This window comes from Crinia signifera, chromosome 3 (assembly GCF_055691185.1).
Source record: "Crinia signifera chromosome 3, ASM5569118v1, whole genome shotgun sequence".
Lineage (NCBI taxonomy): Eukaryota > Metazoa > Chordata > Amphibia > Anura > Myobatrachidae > Crinia > Crinia signifera.
Window position 1 is genome coordinate 14,300,882 of NC_139219.1, and position 19,215 is coordinate 14,320,096.

At 47.0% G+C, this 19,215-nt stretch overlaps 1 protein-coding gene across 5 annotated transcripts in view; it reads right to left on the reverse strand.

Moving 5' to 3' along the window:
- Window positions 1-19,215, reverse strand: part of TTC7A (tetratricopeptide repeat domain 7A) — a 368,146-nt gene that overhangs the window by 292,508 nt on the left and 56,423 nt on the right. For all 5 annotated transcript variants that reach the window (XM_083175293.1, XM_083175295.1, XM_083175292.1 and 2 more), the window contains exon 6: window positions 12,696-12,774. In XM_083175293.1, coding sequence (XP_083031419.1) covers window positions 12,696-12,774 — 79 coding nt within the window. The remainder of the gene's footprint in view (window positions 1-12,695; window positions 12,775-19,215) is intronic.

Consider the following 19,215-nt stretch of genomic DNA (forward strand, 5'->3'; position numbering starts at 1 on the left):
AGACGACCGAGAAACCTTTCGGTATTTGGGTGGCATGGATGGTGTAATGGTTAGCATTACTGCCTTCCAGCACTGAGGACATAGGTCCAATTCCCACCATGGCCCTAACTGTGTGGAGTTTGTATATTCTCCCCATGCTTGCGTGGGTTTCCTCCGGGTACTCCGGTTTCCTACCACAATCCAAAAATATACTGGTTAAGTAAAGGTTAATTGTCTCCCAACAAAATGAACCCTAGAATGTCTGTGTGTGCGTGTAAATGTGGTAGGGAATATAGATTGTAAGCTTCACTGGGGCAGGGACTGATGTGAATGTCCAACTATACTCTGTACAGCGCTGTGGAATATGTGTGCGCTGTATAAGAAACTGGCAATAAATACAGGTTGAGTATCCCTTATCCAAAATGCTCAGGACCAGACAAATTTTTGATAATGAATTATTCCGTATTTTGGAATATTTTTATATTTCAATTAGGTATTTTGAGGTATCTTGCATTCACATTGTACAAAGACATCAACCACATGAAATACGCACAAACATATTGTATTTGTGCATGAAACAAGGTTCGTGTCCTGTTTCTGAATTTCAACACCAAGGAATCATTTTCGTGCACATATTAAGTGCCTGTTGCATGTATCATGTCCCCAGTAGTGCCAGTTAGAGATGCCCCCAGTAGTGCCAGTTACAGATGTCCTCAGTAGTGCCAGTTAGATTTCATGTCCCCAGTAGTGCCAGTTACAGATGTTCCAAGAAGTGGCAGTTATGCATCATGTCCTCAGTAGTGCCAGTTAAAGATGTCCCCGGTAGTGCCAGTTAGATATCATGTCCCCAGTAGTGCCAGTTACATATCATGTCCCCAGTAGTGCTAGATACAGATGCCCCCCAGTAGTGCCAGTTACATATCATGTCCCCAGTAGTGCCAGTTACAGATGCCCCCAGTTGTGCAAGTTACAGATGACCCCAGTACTGCCATTTACATATGTCCCCAGTAGTGCCAGTTGCAGATGTCCTCAGTAGTGCCAGTTACATATCATGTCCCCAGTAGTGCCATTTACATATGTCCTCAGTAGTGCCAGTTACAGATGTCCCTAGTAGTGCCAGTTACAGATGCCCCCAGTAGTGCCAGTTACAGATGCCCCCAGTAGTGCCAGTTACAGATGGAATGGGATCATTCATCAGACTGCATTTAGGTCTACAGTCATTAGGTCGACCCCACTAGGTCGACTGGCAGGAAGGTCGACCTGACTTAAGGTCGACATGGGCCAAGGTCGACATGACTTAAGGTCGAATTTGCATAAAGGTCGACATGAGGAAGGTCGACTGGTCATAAGGTCGACATGGGTTTTTTACTGTTTTTTTATCCGAATGTCGACACAGTCGACATGGACACAGTTGGCAATGAGAATCGGACCCTCGCATCGCTCGCTTTGCTCGCGATGCTTCGGGCACGGTGCCTCGCTGCGCTCGGCACACTATTTTATTCTCCCACTACGCCCTAGTGGATGGTAGGGCATGAAATACCGCCTGTCGGCACATGTCGGCTCAAAAAACAGTGAAAAACCCATGTCGACCTTATGACCAGTCGACCTTCCTCATGTCGACCTTTATGCAAATTCGACCTTAAGTCATGTCGACCTTGGCCCATGTCGACCTTAAGTCAGGTCGACCTTCCTGCCAGTCGACCTAGTGGGGTCGACTTAATGACTGTAGACCTAAGTTCATTCTAATAGATGACCGCATCCCTTACAGATGCCCCCAGTAGTGCCAGTTACAGATATCCTCAGTAGTGCTTTTACCCCCAAAAATAAAATAGCATTCTGGAAACTATGGATAAGGGATATTTGGATAATTGATATTTGGATAAGGTATACTCAATCTGTAAATAAATAATATTTAGCATGCACAACATGATCTTATAATAAAATATCACTAATTACAGAAATACTAGAGAATATTTCAATTTAAAAGATTTGATTTGTTTTGTCCTTTTGTGCATCTGATTTTTTTCTTACTGATATGTTGTATCACATATACCTGTTGTATACTGCAAGTATATGTTATTGTACATGAATGTGTATTTTATAAATGATTCTGCCGTAGGGAGAAGATATTTTTATGATCCTTTACTGGAAACAAATAAAAACTTTAACTACAGTATAAGACTCCGGTTCTCCTTTGTTTGGGCCCGTCACATTATTGCTTGGAACTTGGAAGCAGTCGATCAGCGGCAGCATGAAAGTAATAAAGGAAATGATTCTGCTCCGGGGCAAAGGTTACCATGTGGGACACAATATCGCGCCAGTAACTAAATAATGAAAACTAATAAAAGCTGTCCCTGGTCCCATATTTTCATGAATTAGGTAAAAAAAAAAAAAACATGAGAGTCAAACTGGTATTATATAAGAGGAAAAATATAATTTTTATTAATGAAAGTGAAAGTCCAACTAATTATAACCGTATTTCATGTCAACGTTTTCTGTATTTCAGTGTCAGACCAAATCTCACATACTGTATAGTAACCAAAGGGGGATATAATAGGGTTCCACTTCCCAACCACGAAAAGGGTCAACACGTTTTCAATGGTTAACATATGTTTTTTCAACATAGTGGAGTAACCATGGCACCGCAGCGCATTGCCTCTGCAGGTTTCAATGGGTCTGGCCATCTCAATGGAATCTGCTGAAAATGTCACTCCAAAAATGGCCACCATCTTGGAGGAGACAGATGGATAAATGCTAGAGGTTCTACAGGGTAGCGTATATCGCTACCAGGAAGTAATGGATTCTGGGTAGCGATATGTATATATTGCCCCTGAAATATATATACAGGTTGAGTATCCCCTATCCGAAATGCTCGGGACCACGAGTATTTCGGATAGGGGAATTTTACGGTTTTTGGAATATTTTTTTTTTTTTAGCATACTTACCTGTCCCCTGATGGTGTCCGGTGGTCCTTCGGCCTCCACGCAGTCCCCGGGCGTCCACAGCAGGCCTCCGGCATCTTCTCCAGGCTCTCCAGCGGTCCCAGGAATACATTGCGCGCGCACCGGTGACGTCACTCGCGCAATGCATTCCTGGATACTAAACCTGTATTGCCCTTGGAAATGAGCATGTAACACCTGTCAATGAGCATGAAACCCCTGGCAACGAGCATTTAGGTAAAAATGTATAATAAATGTATGCGGGGGGAGCAAAAAAATTGGGATATGGGGGCGTAAAATATTTAGTTACACCACGGACGTAAACATCTATTGGGAGTAGTAGCCTGTAGTGAGTAAAGCGGAGCAAGCCACCTTGCCCAGGGTGGGGCGAGTGGGCAAAGGAAAGAATCTATATCTGGCAGCAAAAAGAACACAGAAAACATGGGTCGGCCATTTTAATATTGACCTTTTGAATCGCTCAACCTTTATTGCAAGTGTGTGTAAGGCACACACGTACAATAAAGGTTGATCGATTCAAAAGGTCAATATTAAAATGGCCGACCCATGTTGACCATTCAGCAGATGACCTTTTGTACTCATTGACCTAATGCATGTTGAGTTTATGGTATTGACCTATATATTGTAGATCTATTAACCAGACTCCCCATAAGCAGCCGCTGTGAATAGAGTTGGGCAGATCAGGGCCTCGGGAGCAGCCATATTGCTGAAAAGATAAAACCAGATTGTGTTTTGCCACCTGGGAATACTGCAGGAAGGCGGCACTGGGAAAGGCGCCTGTAGGGAGGTGTTGCGGCTGTATTGGTCGGAGCACAGCATCCGTATCCCTTATTTGTCTGCCCGCTGTGCTGTTAATGAGAAGCATTTCGCACTTTGACACATTTACGGCCCCATAATCTCATAAAAATCTCCAAGCACCCAAAAGTGACACATATAATAATGATAACTCGGTTGTGCCCTCGCTGTTGTGGTTCCTTTATTAGATAAATGGGAGTATTTCGGGAGGAAAAATGTAAACTTTAAATAAATGAAGCAGTTGGCGGCGCAGTGGAAGTAGGCTGCAATTTGTAGCGAGAGTGTCATGTTCCCCATGGGCATTGCCAGGGCTTACTCCAATGCTCAAGTGTAGAGTATTCCTATTCTCCATGGGAGCCGGCAATTACCATGACGTTAGCGTGCTCCTGGCAATGCGCTCAGCGCGCTTGGGCGACGGATCCGGGGCAGATGCACTAAGCTTCAAATGTGATAAAATGGAGAGTGATAAACAGCCAGCCAATCAGCTCCTACCTGCCATGTCACAGACTGTGTTTGAAAAATGTCAGGCAGGAGCTGATTGGATGGTTGTTTATCACTCTCCGTTGTATCACTTGTGAAGCTTAGTGCATCTGGCCACAGAACTGCAAAGTGCGCAAGTGTGCTATGTAACGGTGCCTTGGATGATTGACATGCTATGATTGACATGCTGCAGGTAGAAAATATTGGGGGTACGATTCTGGATCACTCGTAGGGATCCGAATTTGCCCAGATGGCCGGTGTTTGCGCGTTCGCATTTCTGCGCATGTGCAAATCCCGACTGTGAACAGACGCGGTGAGTTGCTATGGGCGTCCACATGTAAACGTGGGTTGGCTGATGCCTGCCGGGAACGGGCGGATGATGTCACATGACGTCACCCGCCTGCCCTGTCTTTGTCCCGGCGGCTGCAAATATAAGTCAGCTGAGACTGACTTATATTCGGGAAGGCAGGAGAAATCATTCGATAGTTGGCATCGAATGATTTCTCCTGCAGCGGCGGCATGCGAGGGGGTGTGTCTTCGTTCCGAAACGGCAGTAGGAGGGGATTCGGTGGGGTGGCGACACAGGTGCTCGGTAATCTTACCGAGCTGATTGCAATCATCCCCTGGGAGTGTTCCCCCAGACGGAAGACTGCTACCCAGCGGCTGTGTTACTCAGACGTCCGATGCTATGATCGATGTTTGCAATGTTGATTCGATGCTGCATCTAGGCGCATTTACCGCGGCCAATGCATAGAAAGACGCAGCGGCGCGTCTGGCTAACTTCCGCTACAGGTAAATCATGCCTGCCTACTCTCCCAGAATTCCAGAGTTGCTGACGAAAATGTTAATAAGTCATCACCAGCGGACCAGCTCCTAACTGCCATGCTACAGGCTGTGTCTGAAAAATGACAGATCTGGTTGGCTGGTCATTTATCTCCAATTACTTTATCTCTCGCCAAGGTTTAGGGTCTCATTCAGATCTGAACGCATCCCCCGTGATTTCTCAGCGGCCAGCATTCATTTAAGCCCCGCCTATAGTGAAATACGACATACAGGCGGTATTTCATACCCCACCAACCAATAGGTCGTGGAGTCACGCATGGAGACGCGGTACACTGATATGGCGTCCTTTTCTTGACACCCCCCCCCAATGTGGCACCATATTATATGAAGGCTAATGGTAACTTGCACCCTATTAGCACATAACCGCCCAGGCCGGAACGTACAGGTCATCATGGATGGCGGCAAAATAAAACAGGTCCTGACGATATCTTCAGTACAAATAAAGGGGCGATTCAGTCCTGCTCACTGAGGGACAAATTCGTTAACCTATCCGATGTTTGGGGTTTGCGCATGCATGAATATGACCATGTGAAAACCCACAGATCGAACGCCTTCCGCGAGTTTCATAGTCGCCGGGGCGTTCGCTACGGGATGGGGGGAGGCAATGGGCAGGCAGGGGGTGGACGCCCGTTATATGGGCGTACCCCTGCAGACACAGGTGTATAAATGCCTGCTTAGGTCGGGCGGCTGATGTCAGTGTAAGCGAATGCATCTGCTCGCATGCTAGTGAGCGGAATCGGGCAGCCAGGGAGTAGGGGCGGGAGTTCGGCAGGGTGGCGGATATACACGCAGCCTAGCGAGCACGCCTGAATCAGGCCCATAATGAATCCATTAGAAGTCTGGGTACTCTTTACCTAGAACGGCGCCCGCGATTAGAATCGCGGGCGTCGGGGGTAAAAAATCGCGGTCATCGCGGGCATCGCGGGTAAATCGCGGGTACATCAAAATCGTGTACCCGCGATGACCGCGATTTTCCCATAGGGAACAATGTTAAAAAGCTTGATTGACCGCGATTTTACTTTAAAATGCCTCAATGCCCGCGATTTTCACATAGGAATCAATGTTAAATGGGCTACAGAGCCCAAAAAAGGCACAATTAACCCTTAAATGTCACCCCAATTTTTGTACGCCACCCCACGATCCACGCCAACCCGAAGCGTGGCGAGCGCAGCGAGCCCGCGAGGGGCGGCGGTACGCGTCCTCCGACCTTTTCATGCCCTACTATCCACGTCGGCGTGGAGTTGAGAATAGAATAGTGTGGCGAGCGCAGCGAGCCACCGAGCCCGAAGCGTGGCGAGCGCAGCGAGCCCCGCGAGGGGACGCGGATACCTTCACAGTTATACGCGTCCCCTCGCGGGCTTCACAGGTATCCGTGGCGAAAAGCGGACACCTGTGAAGCCCGCGAGGGGACGCGTTTACCTGTGAAGGTATCCGCGTCCCCTCGCGGGGCTCGCTGCGCTCGCCACGCTTCGGGCTCGGTGGCTCGCTACGCTCGCCACACTATTCTATTCTCAACTCCACGCCGACGTGGATAGTAGGGCATGAAAAGGTCGGAGGACGCGTACCGCCGCCCCTCGCGGGCTCGCTGCGCTCGCCACGCTTCGGGTTGGCGTGGATCGTGGGGTGGCGTACAAAAATTGGGGGGACATTTAAGGGTTAATTCTTCCTATTTGGGCTCTGTAGCCCATTTAACATTGATTCCTATGGGAAAATCGCGGGCATTGAGGCATTGAATGCAAAATCGCGGTCAATCAGGCTTTTTAACATTGTTCCCTATGGGAAAATCGCGGTGATCGCGGGCATCGCGTCGCGGCCGTTTATGTACTGCCCGCGATGTCGCGATCACCGCGATGGGCGCCGTTCTAGGTAAAGAGTACCGAAGTCTGTGTTTACAAACAGGGATTATTTTCGTCATTACACATTTCCGCCCTTTAAATGGTTTCCGAGTGAAGTAAAATAGCCAGGCTCGCCATACCTACATGAAAGACAGCAATAAGCCCGTCGCTGTATAAATAACAAAGGCCCGTGTCTGTCTTTCATACACAGATAATGGACAGTGTATCATCCCGCAGCCGCGTCCGGTGCCTAATTCCGCCTGTTGCTACCTTTGTGCTATCATGCTGACAATCGGCAGACATGTGGGGCCAGGCAGCGAGCTATGAATGCAGCAGCCTCCAGTACTCTGGTATCAGCCAATAACATCTCACCATCTCAACATGGAATTATTCAGGCAGCTGCCCCCCTCCGCTTCCCGCTCTCCTACATTTATCCGAATCACAACAAAAAAACTAATTTTGCCCGACGATCTCTGTGAGAGGCGCGAGCTCTGCCTTATTAGACGGCGATGCTTTCATGTGTGTTCCGGATTCACTTTCCCTTCCCGCTCCACACAGAATGGATTCTGCCTTGACAAAGAAACGTTCTCTCGGCGTTACACCATTAACCTCTCCGGATTACAGCGGGACAGTTGATAATGAAGGCATTAAGCTTCGTGTGTCGCCAAAAGTATAATTTTTCCTCAAGGCCATGAAAAAGGCCTTTCATATATTTCATTAGGAAAGAGTATATACTGTATTGTGCGACAGTCCGTATACAGCAGTCGCAGACATGCACTACAAATTCCAGGCTGGCGTATTAGAAACGTAATCGTATCATACCGTAGTAAATCATAATATTCTAAACAAACATAGTAAAACATACAGTATTTCCTCACAGTTAGGATTGTATGTTAGTGTATATCGAGCATTAGCTGTTTTCACGTCTTTTATTAAAGCTAGTGCCGGGAACATCGTTATTGGAAGAGTTTTATGGAATTACTAATATTTTGCTGCCAGTCGCAAATAATTCGCCATTAACGCCTCCAAACGGTCATTTCCTGTCATTCACTTTTCCATAAAATCCACATTGCGAGATCGGAGCGGGAACGCCAAGCACTTTCATGTGAACGCCCATGACCATGGGTGTAACCCCTCGCCGCTGCCCCACATTGTCCAACCGATACGGTAATGCAGTAGGAGGCGTCTGTGTGATCCTCTGCTGAGGGCCAGATGTATCACTCTTCGAAAAGTGATAAAACGGAGAGTGATAAACAACCAGCTCCTACCTGCCATGTTACAGGCTGTGTTTGAAAAATGACAGGTAGGAGCTGATTGGCTGGTTGTTTAGAGTCAGAGGATGCAGCATTGGATCACATGCGACGCCATTGGCCGGCAGAACCACCCACAAGATCCTGGCATTGGCACTCCCACAAAACGGACATCGTCACCACCATCGCCGAGTATAAAGACAAATAGAATATATTTATGCTAGAAACGCTAGTTACTCCTCATGGCCTAAGATGCCCACTACACGCGGTTGCGGTCAGAACCAATGGGAAGCACCATCACGACTTGTCCCAGCCCCGTTCTATTGGCCGACTCTCTGTCAGACCAAAGTAAGCGATAAGCGCCTGAGTTTGTAACTGCTCCTGCGATGCTGCAATCCTATAACACACCCATTAGACAGGGGGCTGATGTGTTCACCTGTGAGCTGCAGGCTGTGTGGGAATTCCCTCAGGTATGCTCATATTTTAAAGCGGCAATCATTTACACGGCAAAATAAGGTTGGATCTGTCATGTAGCCATGGTGATGTATGGTCAATACATCCCAGAGTCCTTTGCTCCACACGGCTTCATGAGAGATAATAAACCCTATTGCTCTGAATAAACAGGAAATATGTGAATGGTCCCTGGCCTGGTGATGTCTCGCTGACACATCCGCCCCACAGGAGACAGAGACCTGATTATTCTTTCACTGGATTCCAGGTTTCCTACGGACAAGGTCTGCGAGTGATTTACCTGTTCCCTATTGGTCATATGTACAGAAAGAATTGACATCTATTAACAGTGTCTACCTGTAACCCTAATCCTCCTGCATGCAGCCTATCTGTGACCTGACCCTGCAACCTCCCCTAACCCTCTAATCTCTGCACCCCTTCTGCCTAGCCCTGCCCTCACCCCATACCTTAACCCTAGCCCTAGCACAGCCTAACCCTAACCCCTCCAACCCTGCAGCCTAACCTTACGCCACGCCCCCTTGCCTAACCCCTAACCCTAACATCAACATTCTGATTTTGTTGACATTTCACCTGTTGGCATTCTAAAAATGCTGACATGTTTCCTGTCCACATATTAACAATGTCGAAAATGTATGTTTTCACTGGAGAAACGGAGGCTGAGAGGTGATCTGATTAGTATGTTCAGATACAGGATTGGGAATCATATGGAACTCGGAGATGATTGGTCACTAACAGGCCTATACTTAGGACACGCGGGTATGTGCTGAGGCTCCAGGAAGAGAAATTCCCTACTTAATTAAGAGGAGGATTCTTCACCATTAGAGCAGTAACATTCTGGACCTCATTGCCGGTGGGGTGGTTACAGCAACTACTGTTACTGAATTTACATCAAAACTGGATACATTTTTGGCCACTAAGGGAATCCTATAGATATGACTAATGCTGCTTTCAGACAGGTATTTTAAAATGTTTCTAAAAACAGGTCTGCCAGCTAAAACCCCTTTCACACCGCATGTCTTTAAACGGTATTTCAGTGCAGTTTTTGTCCCTTCACAACACTGAACCCGTTTTAACCCATAGAAAACAGTGGATGAAAAAAAACGGGTCTGAAACGGGTAGGACCCTGCTTTATTACCGTTTAGAAATACCAGTTCAATAGAACCAGTAAATTCAAACAATACAACAAAAAATGAGTCAGTCCCAAGGCGCTAAGCCTGAATCCTGCAGCCTTACACTGGAAGAAGAGGATCACCGGAGACCTCTAGTCGTCGAAATGTAGAGAAGTAATCAGTGTATAGAGGGCGCTTAGGTGGAGAGGAGCTGTGCATCTATATCATCTGTACCATCTGGGAACTACCTGGCTGACAGTGGATGGCCATACATTGCCTTTCAGGTATTGTTTCCCCTTGCTTTTTTGCATACATTTGGTGCATTCTGTTTTTATGCACACCACCCTTGTTATATCCCGTTCAATAAAATTAATATCTGTACTGAGAGAGAACCTTGTCTCCTTTTATGATATACCGGGTACATTGGAGGCAATCTTTGAAGATCCCACCCACTAACTGGGACCCAAAGACACCTTGATAGGAGTACCATCATTAGTGCACATGTGAGTAAGGTACGCACCTGTTGCAAACTCTTTTCCATACACGGAGGTGCTCTGGTGAAATCAAAGATACCTTGATGTGGATGTTCATGCATTTCTTTGTGTGAGTGAGGGTACGATATTCCCTTGGGAGCTTTTTTATCTGTCTACTATCAGTACACAGACCCCTCATTTATCACTGTTTAGTATATATCCATATATCCACACTGAGAGAGAATTTGTTTCCTTTCACATAATATACCGAGAAAATTGGAGGTAATCGCTGAAAATCCCATTTGGGACCCAAAGATACCTTGATAAGAGTACCATCACCTGTATATATGTGAGTACGGTACGCACCTGTTTTAAACCTATTTCCACACAAGTAGGTGCTCCAGTGGCGTAACTATAAATTTTGCTCCCCCCTGCTAAAAAAATTGTGGCGCCCCCTCCCACACACAAAATATATATATATATATATTTTTTTTTTTTGCCAGGATGCATGTACTCACTAAGAGAGTGGAGAGAGACAAAAGGACAACAGAAAGAGAAAAGACATGGGAGAGCGGGACAGCAGAAAGAGCGGAGAGAGAGATAAGGACAGCAGAGAGAGAGAGATAAGGACAGCAGAGAGAGAGAGATAAGGACAGCAGAGAGAGAGAGAGATAAGGACAGCCGAGAGAGAGAGAGAGAGATAAGGACAGCCGAGAGAGAGAGATAAAGACAGCAGAGAGAGAGATGAGGACATCAGAGAGAGAGATGAGGACAGCAGAGAGAGATAAAGACAGCAGAGAGAGATAAAGACAGCAGAGAGAGATAAAGACAGCAGAGAGAGAGATAAGGACAGCAGAGAGAGATAAGGACAGCAGAGAGAGATAAGGACAGCAGAGAGAGATAAGGACAGCAGAGAGAGATAAAAACAGCAGAGAGAGATATAAGGACAGCAATCATCATTTAGACAATCAGTGTACCGTAGAGGCAGCGGCCATTGTCCCGTGGAGGCTGCAGTGGGAAGCAGGGCATCACATTAGGGAGTGCAGGGCAGCAGCGACGGTGGGTCATGTGGACGGTGGAGGCATCAGCGGTGGGTTACACGGAGGCTGCAGCGGCAGGTCCAGAGCTGGGGAGCGGGCGAGCAGACCTTCCGGCGCCCTCCCTACGCCCCTGCTCCTGTGCCCCCTTCTCCTTCAGCAAGTGGCTGTGGGTCCCGGCTGCATCTTCTCCTGCCTCCTGTACTCTGCCGGCTCGGGATGTGACGTGCTGGCATCACACCGCGCTCTCCCCCGCCCTGCGCTGTACTAACTCAGGAGGAGTACAGCGCAGGGCGGGGGAGAGCATGGTGTGACGCCAGCACGTCACATCGTGAGCCGGCCAGAGCATTGATATGGGTGGGCTGAGCCAGCCACCAGCTGACTCGACGGGCGGTGGGTGCGCAAGAAAGTGCTGGATGACGGCGCCCACACAGACAGCGCTGCCACTCGCTCCCCCAAGCGGTGGCGGTAGCTGCCTTAGTGTAGTTACGCCAGTGAGGTGCTCTTTCTGAAAAATCTAAAGATACCCTGATGTGGATGTACACGCACTGTTTCGTGTGAGTGAGGGTACGATATCCCCTTGGGAGCCTTTTTCTACTGTGCCCTTCAAACCTTCTGTCTATTATTCATATACAGACCCCCATTGATTGCTGTCATTTTTTGTTTTTTCCTCATAAATCTGTATGAGCCTTTGGACAGCCATCATATTGGGTCAACAAGAATCCAGCGCCCTCTATACACTGATTACTTCTCTACAGAACCAGTAAATTCACTCTGCACCTTTCAGACTGCACAAATTACCGTTTTAAAATGGTAAAAAAAACGGCAAAATAACGGGTAAAAAGTGCGGTCTGAAAGGGGCATTTCTCAAGTCACTAGTTACAAGTCAGACAGGTTGGACTCGATGGACTAACGTCTCTTTTCAGCCCTAATTACTATGTTACTACTGTATATGTTACTATGATATCATAACTGTCTTTGTCGACCTTTAGACTAAATCCCCTCGGATACAGCTGCTATTAATCAAACAACATGATTTAATAGGATTATTTAAAACACAAGTTATAAATTTGATAATCAATAAACTTTTGCTACTTTTAACCATATAATAATAACAACAAAAATATATGAATTATTCCAATTCATTCCAATTCTAAATGACAGCCGTCATTGTGGGGGGGTGGCACAGATAAGGTGGGTGGCTGGTTTTACTGGTCCTGGCCAGTCATCTTGCCGGACATCTGAGTCACCTGAGACGATGATCCGATGCCGGGTCCTCAGACACAGCAGCGGATCACAGAAGCCGGCAAGAGGCATTAGCATATTATTGCCCAGCTGCTGAGTACAAGATGCAGCAGCTGTGCAGTAATATGCAATAGAACACCCATCTTAGTATATTTCCCCCTTAGCTACTAACATTCTACGGTATATGTTATAAGTCTGGTAAATGACCCCTGTACACTCACCATCTTGAATGACTGTGTTGCTTTTGTCTCTACCGCCCTCAGCACGTTCCTCAGCTCTTTTATTCCTTTTAAAATATTTCTGGATGGATAAAAAAAGAAAAACATCATGTCAATCATTGCTGTAACAGCTGCATACTGGTGATGTCACAAAGCTCCACCCCCAATCCACACAAACTCCATGATTCGTAGGTCCGTGGGGAGGGGGCAGGGCTAAAACGGCATGAAATTATGAAATTTAAGAAATGTTAGTCCCCTCTCTCCCCACGGACCCGCGAATTGCGGAATTTGTTTCAGCAGGTCCAAGGGGTGCGGGGGCTTTAGGGGCATGTAGGAGACTTGACCACCTTCCCTGGCGGGCCGGGAAGGGGACCTAATTTTCTAACCTGTCTGTGGTTTTACAAGCCCCATATGCAACAAGCTGCGATACTCTGTCTGTTCTCTTACCTTTATATCAGAGCCAGCATTAACGGTCAGCAATGTGTGCTACAGTAGCTACTGCCCTGTTGCCAGTTCTCTGGTTGTCCTTCCTTTTGGAAGGTACTACCCACTGTGTAACTGGGGACACCCTACAAGACCGGCCGTTTTACAGATGCTCTGACCCAACTGTCTAGACATCATAATTTGGCCCTTGTCTAAGTCACTCATATCCTTAGGACTGCCCATATTTCCTTCTTCGTTGAGAAGACAAGAACTGAGGGGCAGATTTATTAAGCTAGGAGAAGAGATAAACTGGAGATAAAGCGGAGAAAAGGTAAAAGGAGATAAAGCACCAGCCAATCACCTGTGTTTGAAAAAGACAGTTGGGAGTTGATTGGCTGGTGCTTTATCTCCTTTTACCTTTTCTCCGCTTTATCTCCAGTTTATCTCTTCTCCAAGCTTAATAAATCTGCCCCTCAGTGTTCACTTGCTGCTTAATATACCCCACCCCTGGATCCACCCCATTCCCCTAAATTTTGCCTCCTCCCAGCTTTCTGCCTGTATGGCCCCTATTCTCACCACCGTTACTGCCTGTCCCATTTCAGTAGCAGTGGAAGGCTCCCACCCCCTGGCACATATACATGAGACAGAGCTGACACCTTTGTTATCTAGGTAATAATGGAGACTGGCTGTGATGTCTCTGACATTTTCTGTAGGTGACGGAACACTCCGGTAATGACATCACCGATGCTGGTGGGAGGGGTCATAGGTCAGGCCAACTGTCCGTAACTGTATTGTAGCAGTAACTTAGCAACAGTGTAGTTTGGTTATTGCTCTCATTAGCACCAATCTACAGAGACAGTGATCAGATGGGGAATATCCAGGAGGCATTTTTCAGAAACCATTTGGCATTTTGTGAAACTGCATTAACTAACATGCGGGAGACATCACCGGCGCACCTGCAAACTCGTGCATTGCACCCCTGGGATCGCTGAAGAGGATCCTGAAGGCCGCCGTGGATGCCGGGGGACACTGTGGACGCTGGGGGACCATCGGAGCACCACCAGGGGACAAGGTAAGTATGTTAGAAAAAAAAATAAAAAAAAAACGAAAAAATCTCTTATCCGAAATGCTTGTAGTCTCCAGCATTTTGGATAAGGGATACTCAACCTGTATCCACCTCTGGAGAGGATCCACATACATATATTGTTTTAGAGAAAGAAGGAGATAAAGTACCAACCAACCAGCCCCTAACTGTAATTTTTCAAACAAGGGGGCAGATGGGGGGGGGGGGGGCACCCAAATCATTCGATGGTCACCGACCATTGAATGATGTGGGACGTGCACGCATATCTGAGGTTGCTCAGAGCAACCTTAGATCTGCATGTACATTGTGAGGGAAGTGAAAGATCGCATTCATTCACAATTGCTGCTGTACCTTGCGTGGTGGGTCTGTGTTTTTGTGTGTGCGATGTGCGCCCTCTAGTGTTTGCTCAATGTTGTTGCAAGGCTCCACATTATAATTTTGCTTTCGTTTGGATTCAAGAACAAATGCATGAAAATAAAAATATTTCAACAAATCATTTAACAAACTATAAAGTGTTCTTATAAACACTTTAATTACGTTAATTATCAGTCCAGACACAGAGGGGTTGAGCTGTGAAAAGAGTGAATAAGTGAGTCAGCGGTAGCCAATCAGCAGCCATGTTTTATTTTATATCATGTACTTGATAAATGCTTCCTCTAAGCTTATTGGTTGCTATGAGTAACTGCTCCACTCTTTCCACTGCTTGGTACATCAACCCCAGCGTCTGGAGTTTTAGCATTTCGTTTATGTGCGGTAAAAAAGATCGATTGAATATCGCCCCATGATATCTGGTCACTGCAGATGAGAGATAGGGTGTGATATAACAATTGTCTACAATAACAGAATATAGACTCTGCCATGTTGACATTAAAACGGTCTTCAGACAGAGGGCGAGATGCATCAAGCGTCACATTTTGAAGGCAATACATCCCAGCAATTACCAACAGACAATTTTAATTGATCTTATGGGTACGGTTATGTTTAGGGCTAGGCTGCAGTTAAAGTTGGTCATGCGGGCTGTCGACATTCACAATTTGACATGACAACTTCCTGTGTCTTCATTCTGAGTGTCGGCATTCAGATAATATAGACAATCTGAATGTAGACTTTTTTTTGTACAACAATTTAGGAGTGAAACTCTAATCCTCCTGACAGTCCGGAATGCAGAGAATATCTACTGTACCTACAATACTCTCAGGACTGACATTCTCCTGACACATAAACATATACTGTATTTCCAATGCATCTTGTACTTTAGGTGCAGCGACTATGTAAAGGAGTTGGACTACACCCTGCAGGACAAAAGGCGACCTTTGTATCTGTTGCTGATCTGGACCAGTTAGACTTGAACTACTAAAGCAGCAGTGCATTCTGGGCAGGAGAGTGCAGCACAGAAAGAAGATTTACAATGGGCCTTATTCAGAGATTTCAGCAGAGTAGATAAAAAGTAGTACATGTCAACAACAGGGGGACAGTCTAATGGCAGGTAGTAAACATTTTTTTGGGAAAAAAGCACAGCGGAGGAGGAGAGCATAAAAAATGAATTGAATATTATTTATTTATTAACAGTTTCTTATATAGCGCACACATATTCCGCAGCGCTGTACAGAGAATATTATTACCAGTTATTTGGTGGGAATCAAACCCATGACCTCAGTGCTGTGAGGCGGTAATGCTAACCGTTACACCACCCGTACCCATGGCCTCAGTGCTGTGAGGCGGTAATGCTAACCGTTACACCACCCGTACCCATGACCTCAGTGCTGTGAGGCGGTAATGCTAACCGTTACACCACCCGTACCCATGACCTCAGTGCTGTGAGGCGGTAATGCTAACCATTACACCATCCGTACCCATGACCTCAGTGCTGTGAGGCGGTAATGCTAACCATTACACCATCCGTACCCATGACCTCAGTGCTGTGAGGCGGTAATGCTAACCATTACACCACCCGTACCCATGACCTCAGTGCTGTGAGGCGGTAATACTAACCATTACACCACCCGTACCCATGACCTCAGTGCTGTGAGGCGGTAATGCTAACCATTACACCACCCGTACCCATGACCTCAGTGCTGTGAGGTGGTAATGCTAACCATTACACCATCCGTACCCATGACCTCAGTGCTTTGAGGCGGTAATGCTAACTATTACACTATCCGTACCCATGACCTCAGTGCTGTGAGGTGGTAATACTAACCATTACACCACCCGTACCCATGACCTCAGTGCTGTGAGGAGGTAATGCTAACCATTACACCACCCGTACCCATAACCTCAGTGCTGTGAGGCGGTAATGCTAACCATTACACCATCTGTACCCATGACCTCAGTGCTGTGAGGCGGTAATGCTAACCATTACACCATCCGTACCCATGACCTCAGTGCTGTGAGGCGGTAATGCTAACCATTACACCATCCGTACCCATGACCTCAGTGCTGTGAGGCGGTAATGCTAACCATTACACCATCCGTACCCATGACCTCAGTGCTGTGAGGCGGTAATGCTAACCATTCATCCATCCGTACCCATGACCTCAGTGCTGTGAGGCGGTAATGCTAACCCTTACACCATCCGTACCCATGACCTCAGTGCTGTGAGGCGATAATGCTAACCATTACACCATCCGTACCCATGACCTCAGTGCTGTGAGGCGGTAATGCTAACCATTACACCATCCGTACCCATGACCTCAGTGCTGTGAGGCGGTAATGCTAACCATTACACCACCCGTACCCATGACCTCAGTGCTGTGAGGCGGTAATGCTAACCATTACACCACCCGTACCCATGACCTCAGTGCTGTGAGGCGGTAATGCTAACCATTACACCATCCGTACCCATGACCTCAGTGCTGTGAGGCGGTAATGCTAACCATTACACCATCCGTACCCATGACCTCAGTGCTGTGAGGCGGTAATGCTAACCATTACACTATCCGTACCCATGACCTCAGTGCTGTGAGGCGGTAATGCTAACCATTACACCATCCGTACCCATGACCTCAGTGCTGTGAGGCGGTAATGCTAACCATTACACCATCCGTACTGCCCCGTATATATAACACATGGTGGGGATAGAACCCATGACCTCAGTGCTGTGAGGCGGTAATGCTAACCATTACACCATCCGTACCCATGACCTCAGTGCTGTGAGGCGGTAATGCTAACCATTACACCATCCGTACCCATGACCTCAGTGCTGTGAGGCGGTAATGCTAACCATTACACTATTTTTTAGATACATTTTTTTGGTTCTCTCCTTCACTGTGGTTTTTTTCTCCAATAATTGACTATAACTATAGGGAATGCCACTTAAGGACATAGGGGTAGATGTAAAGTATTAAGAGCTGGTGACGTGATAAAGTAAAGTGGAAGGTGATAATGCAGGCAGCAATTCAGCTCCTGTTATGTGACAGTTAAGGTGCATACACATGGAACGATGCCAGAATGTTCCGACATCGTTCACGGGTGTATCAAATCGTACATCGTGCGTACACACAGAACAATTTGATACACTTCACAAAAGATTGGTCTATGATATTCCAGCATTCAGGAGAGATCATAGACCATCGTTAACGATTGGTGGGTACGCGCATCATTAATGATGCACAGAGCGATTTGAATGATTGGTCATTCCCATTGATCGAGAACGCCCACGGAGGACCGACGTTGAGTGTCTGTGCATGCGTAGGTGCGTTTCTGCTCGCCGGGTGCATGTACCCGTGAGCGGGGGGCGCTGGGCAGCCCCATTACCATATGGTAATGCCCAGCGGGTGCGGGGGGGCATATTTATGCTAAACATCCATTTGCAGATTGTGCGGGCGAACCCGCTCTGCGAGGGGGGGGGGCGGTGGGCGGACATTCGCAGGGTGGGGTTTGGTGGAATTGCAAGCCTGCGAGTTTGCAGCCTTGCGAATCAACCAGAATAACCCCCAATGTGTACACTTAACATCTCTCGGTCAGAACCCGCAGCTGGGTGGACATTTGAATTTGCAGCAAGTGTACTGGTGGCTGGCGGCCTAGCGGAGCACACAGCCAGATGCACAAATCTAACTGAACATATGTATCAGCCATTGGCCTTGTTACACATCCGCTGTGATAGGTCTGTGAAGGATATTATCGGGGGTAAACCCCCCACCGCCCCTCACATGATATATTGGCCATTCCTGAATACCTGCTGTTTATTGTTTAGTTAGACAGTAAAGGTGCATACACATAGATTAGACTGCCCACCCCCATATCCATGGTGATGCCCATATAACTCAGCGCTGCCACTGCCCCAGTCCACCCCCTTCCTCCTCTCTGCGAACTGGCGGGCGAATGAGGGCAGGGACTGAATTCGGATCACCTCAGGTTTTGTCTAATGTGTACCCAGCTTATTACATTTTTTTTTATTTCATTTTGTCTGTGATATGAGGACAAAGTACAGGCCTTTATCAGACAGGAGCAATCAATACCAGAGTTAGAGGACGGTCGGAGCAGAACATTCCAAAGTATATAGTAATTGCGGTGAACTTTGGACTGCTCTTATCTAAGTCTGACTCCCCATAGCTACACATAAGCAATAACACATCAGCTAAAACATGTCTCAAACATGCGATTACCTTCAGTGTCACACTATCTGCTTACAAGTGACAGATAACTACACTCACAACACTGGCATAACTATGTACTGTATTGTGATATAGTAATAGCACCCATGCCCTCCTGCCCACCACAACTTGTCAGGGAATGGCTGCTATGGCAACCACATGGAAACCCACCACAGCCTGCTGCAGGTTAAAGTGCAACCCCGCCCACTCCAAGGGTGTAGAGATCGGTGGTGGGTTGATCTGATAAAATGATAACCAGGAACATGGCCAGACATTTATGACTCTAGGGCAGGGCTGGGCAATTGCGGCCCTGGGCAGGGCATAAATTTGTAAGGACTCATGTGTACATTAAATAAACAACTTTGGACACCAGCCAATCACCTCGTAACTGCTATGTCACAGGCTGGGTTTGCAAAATGAC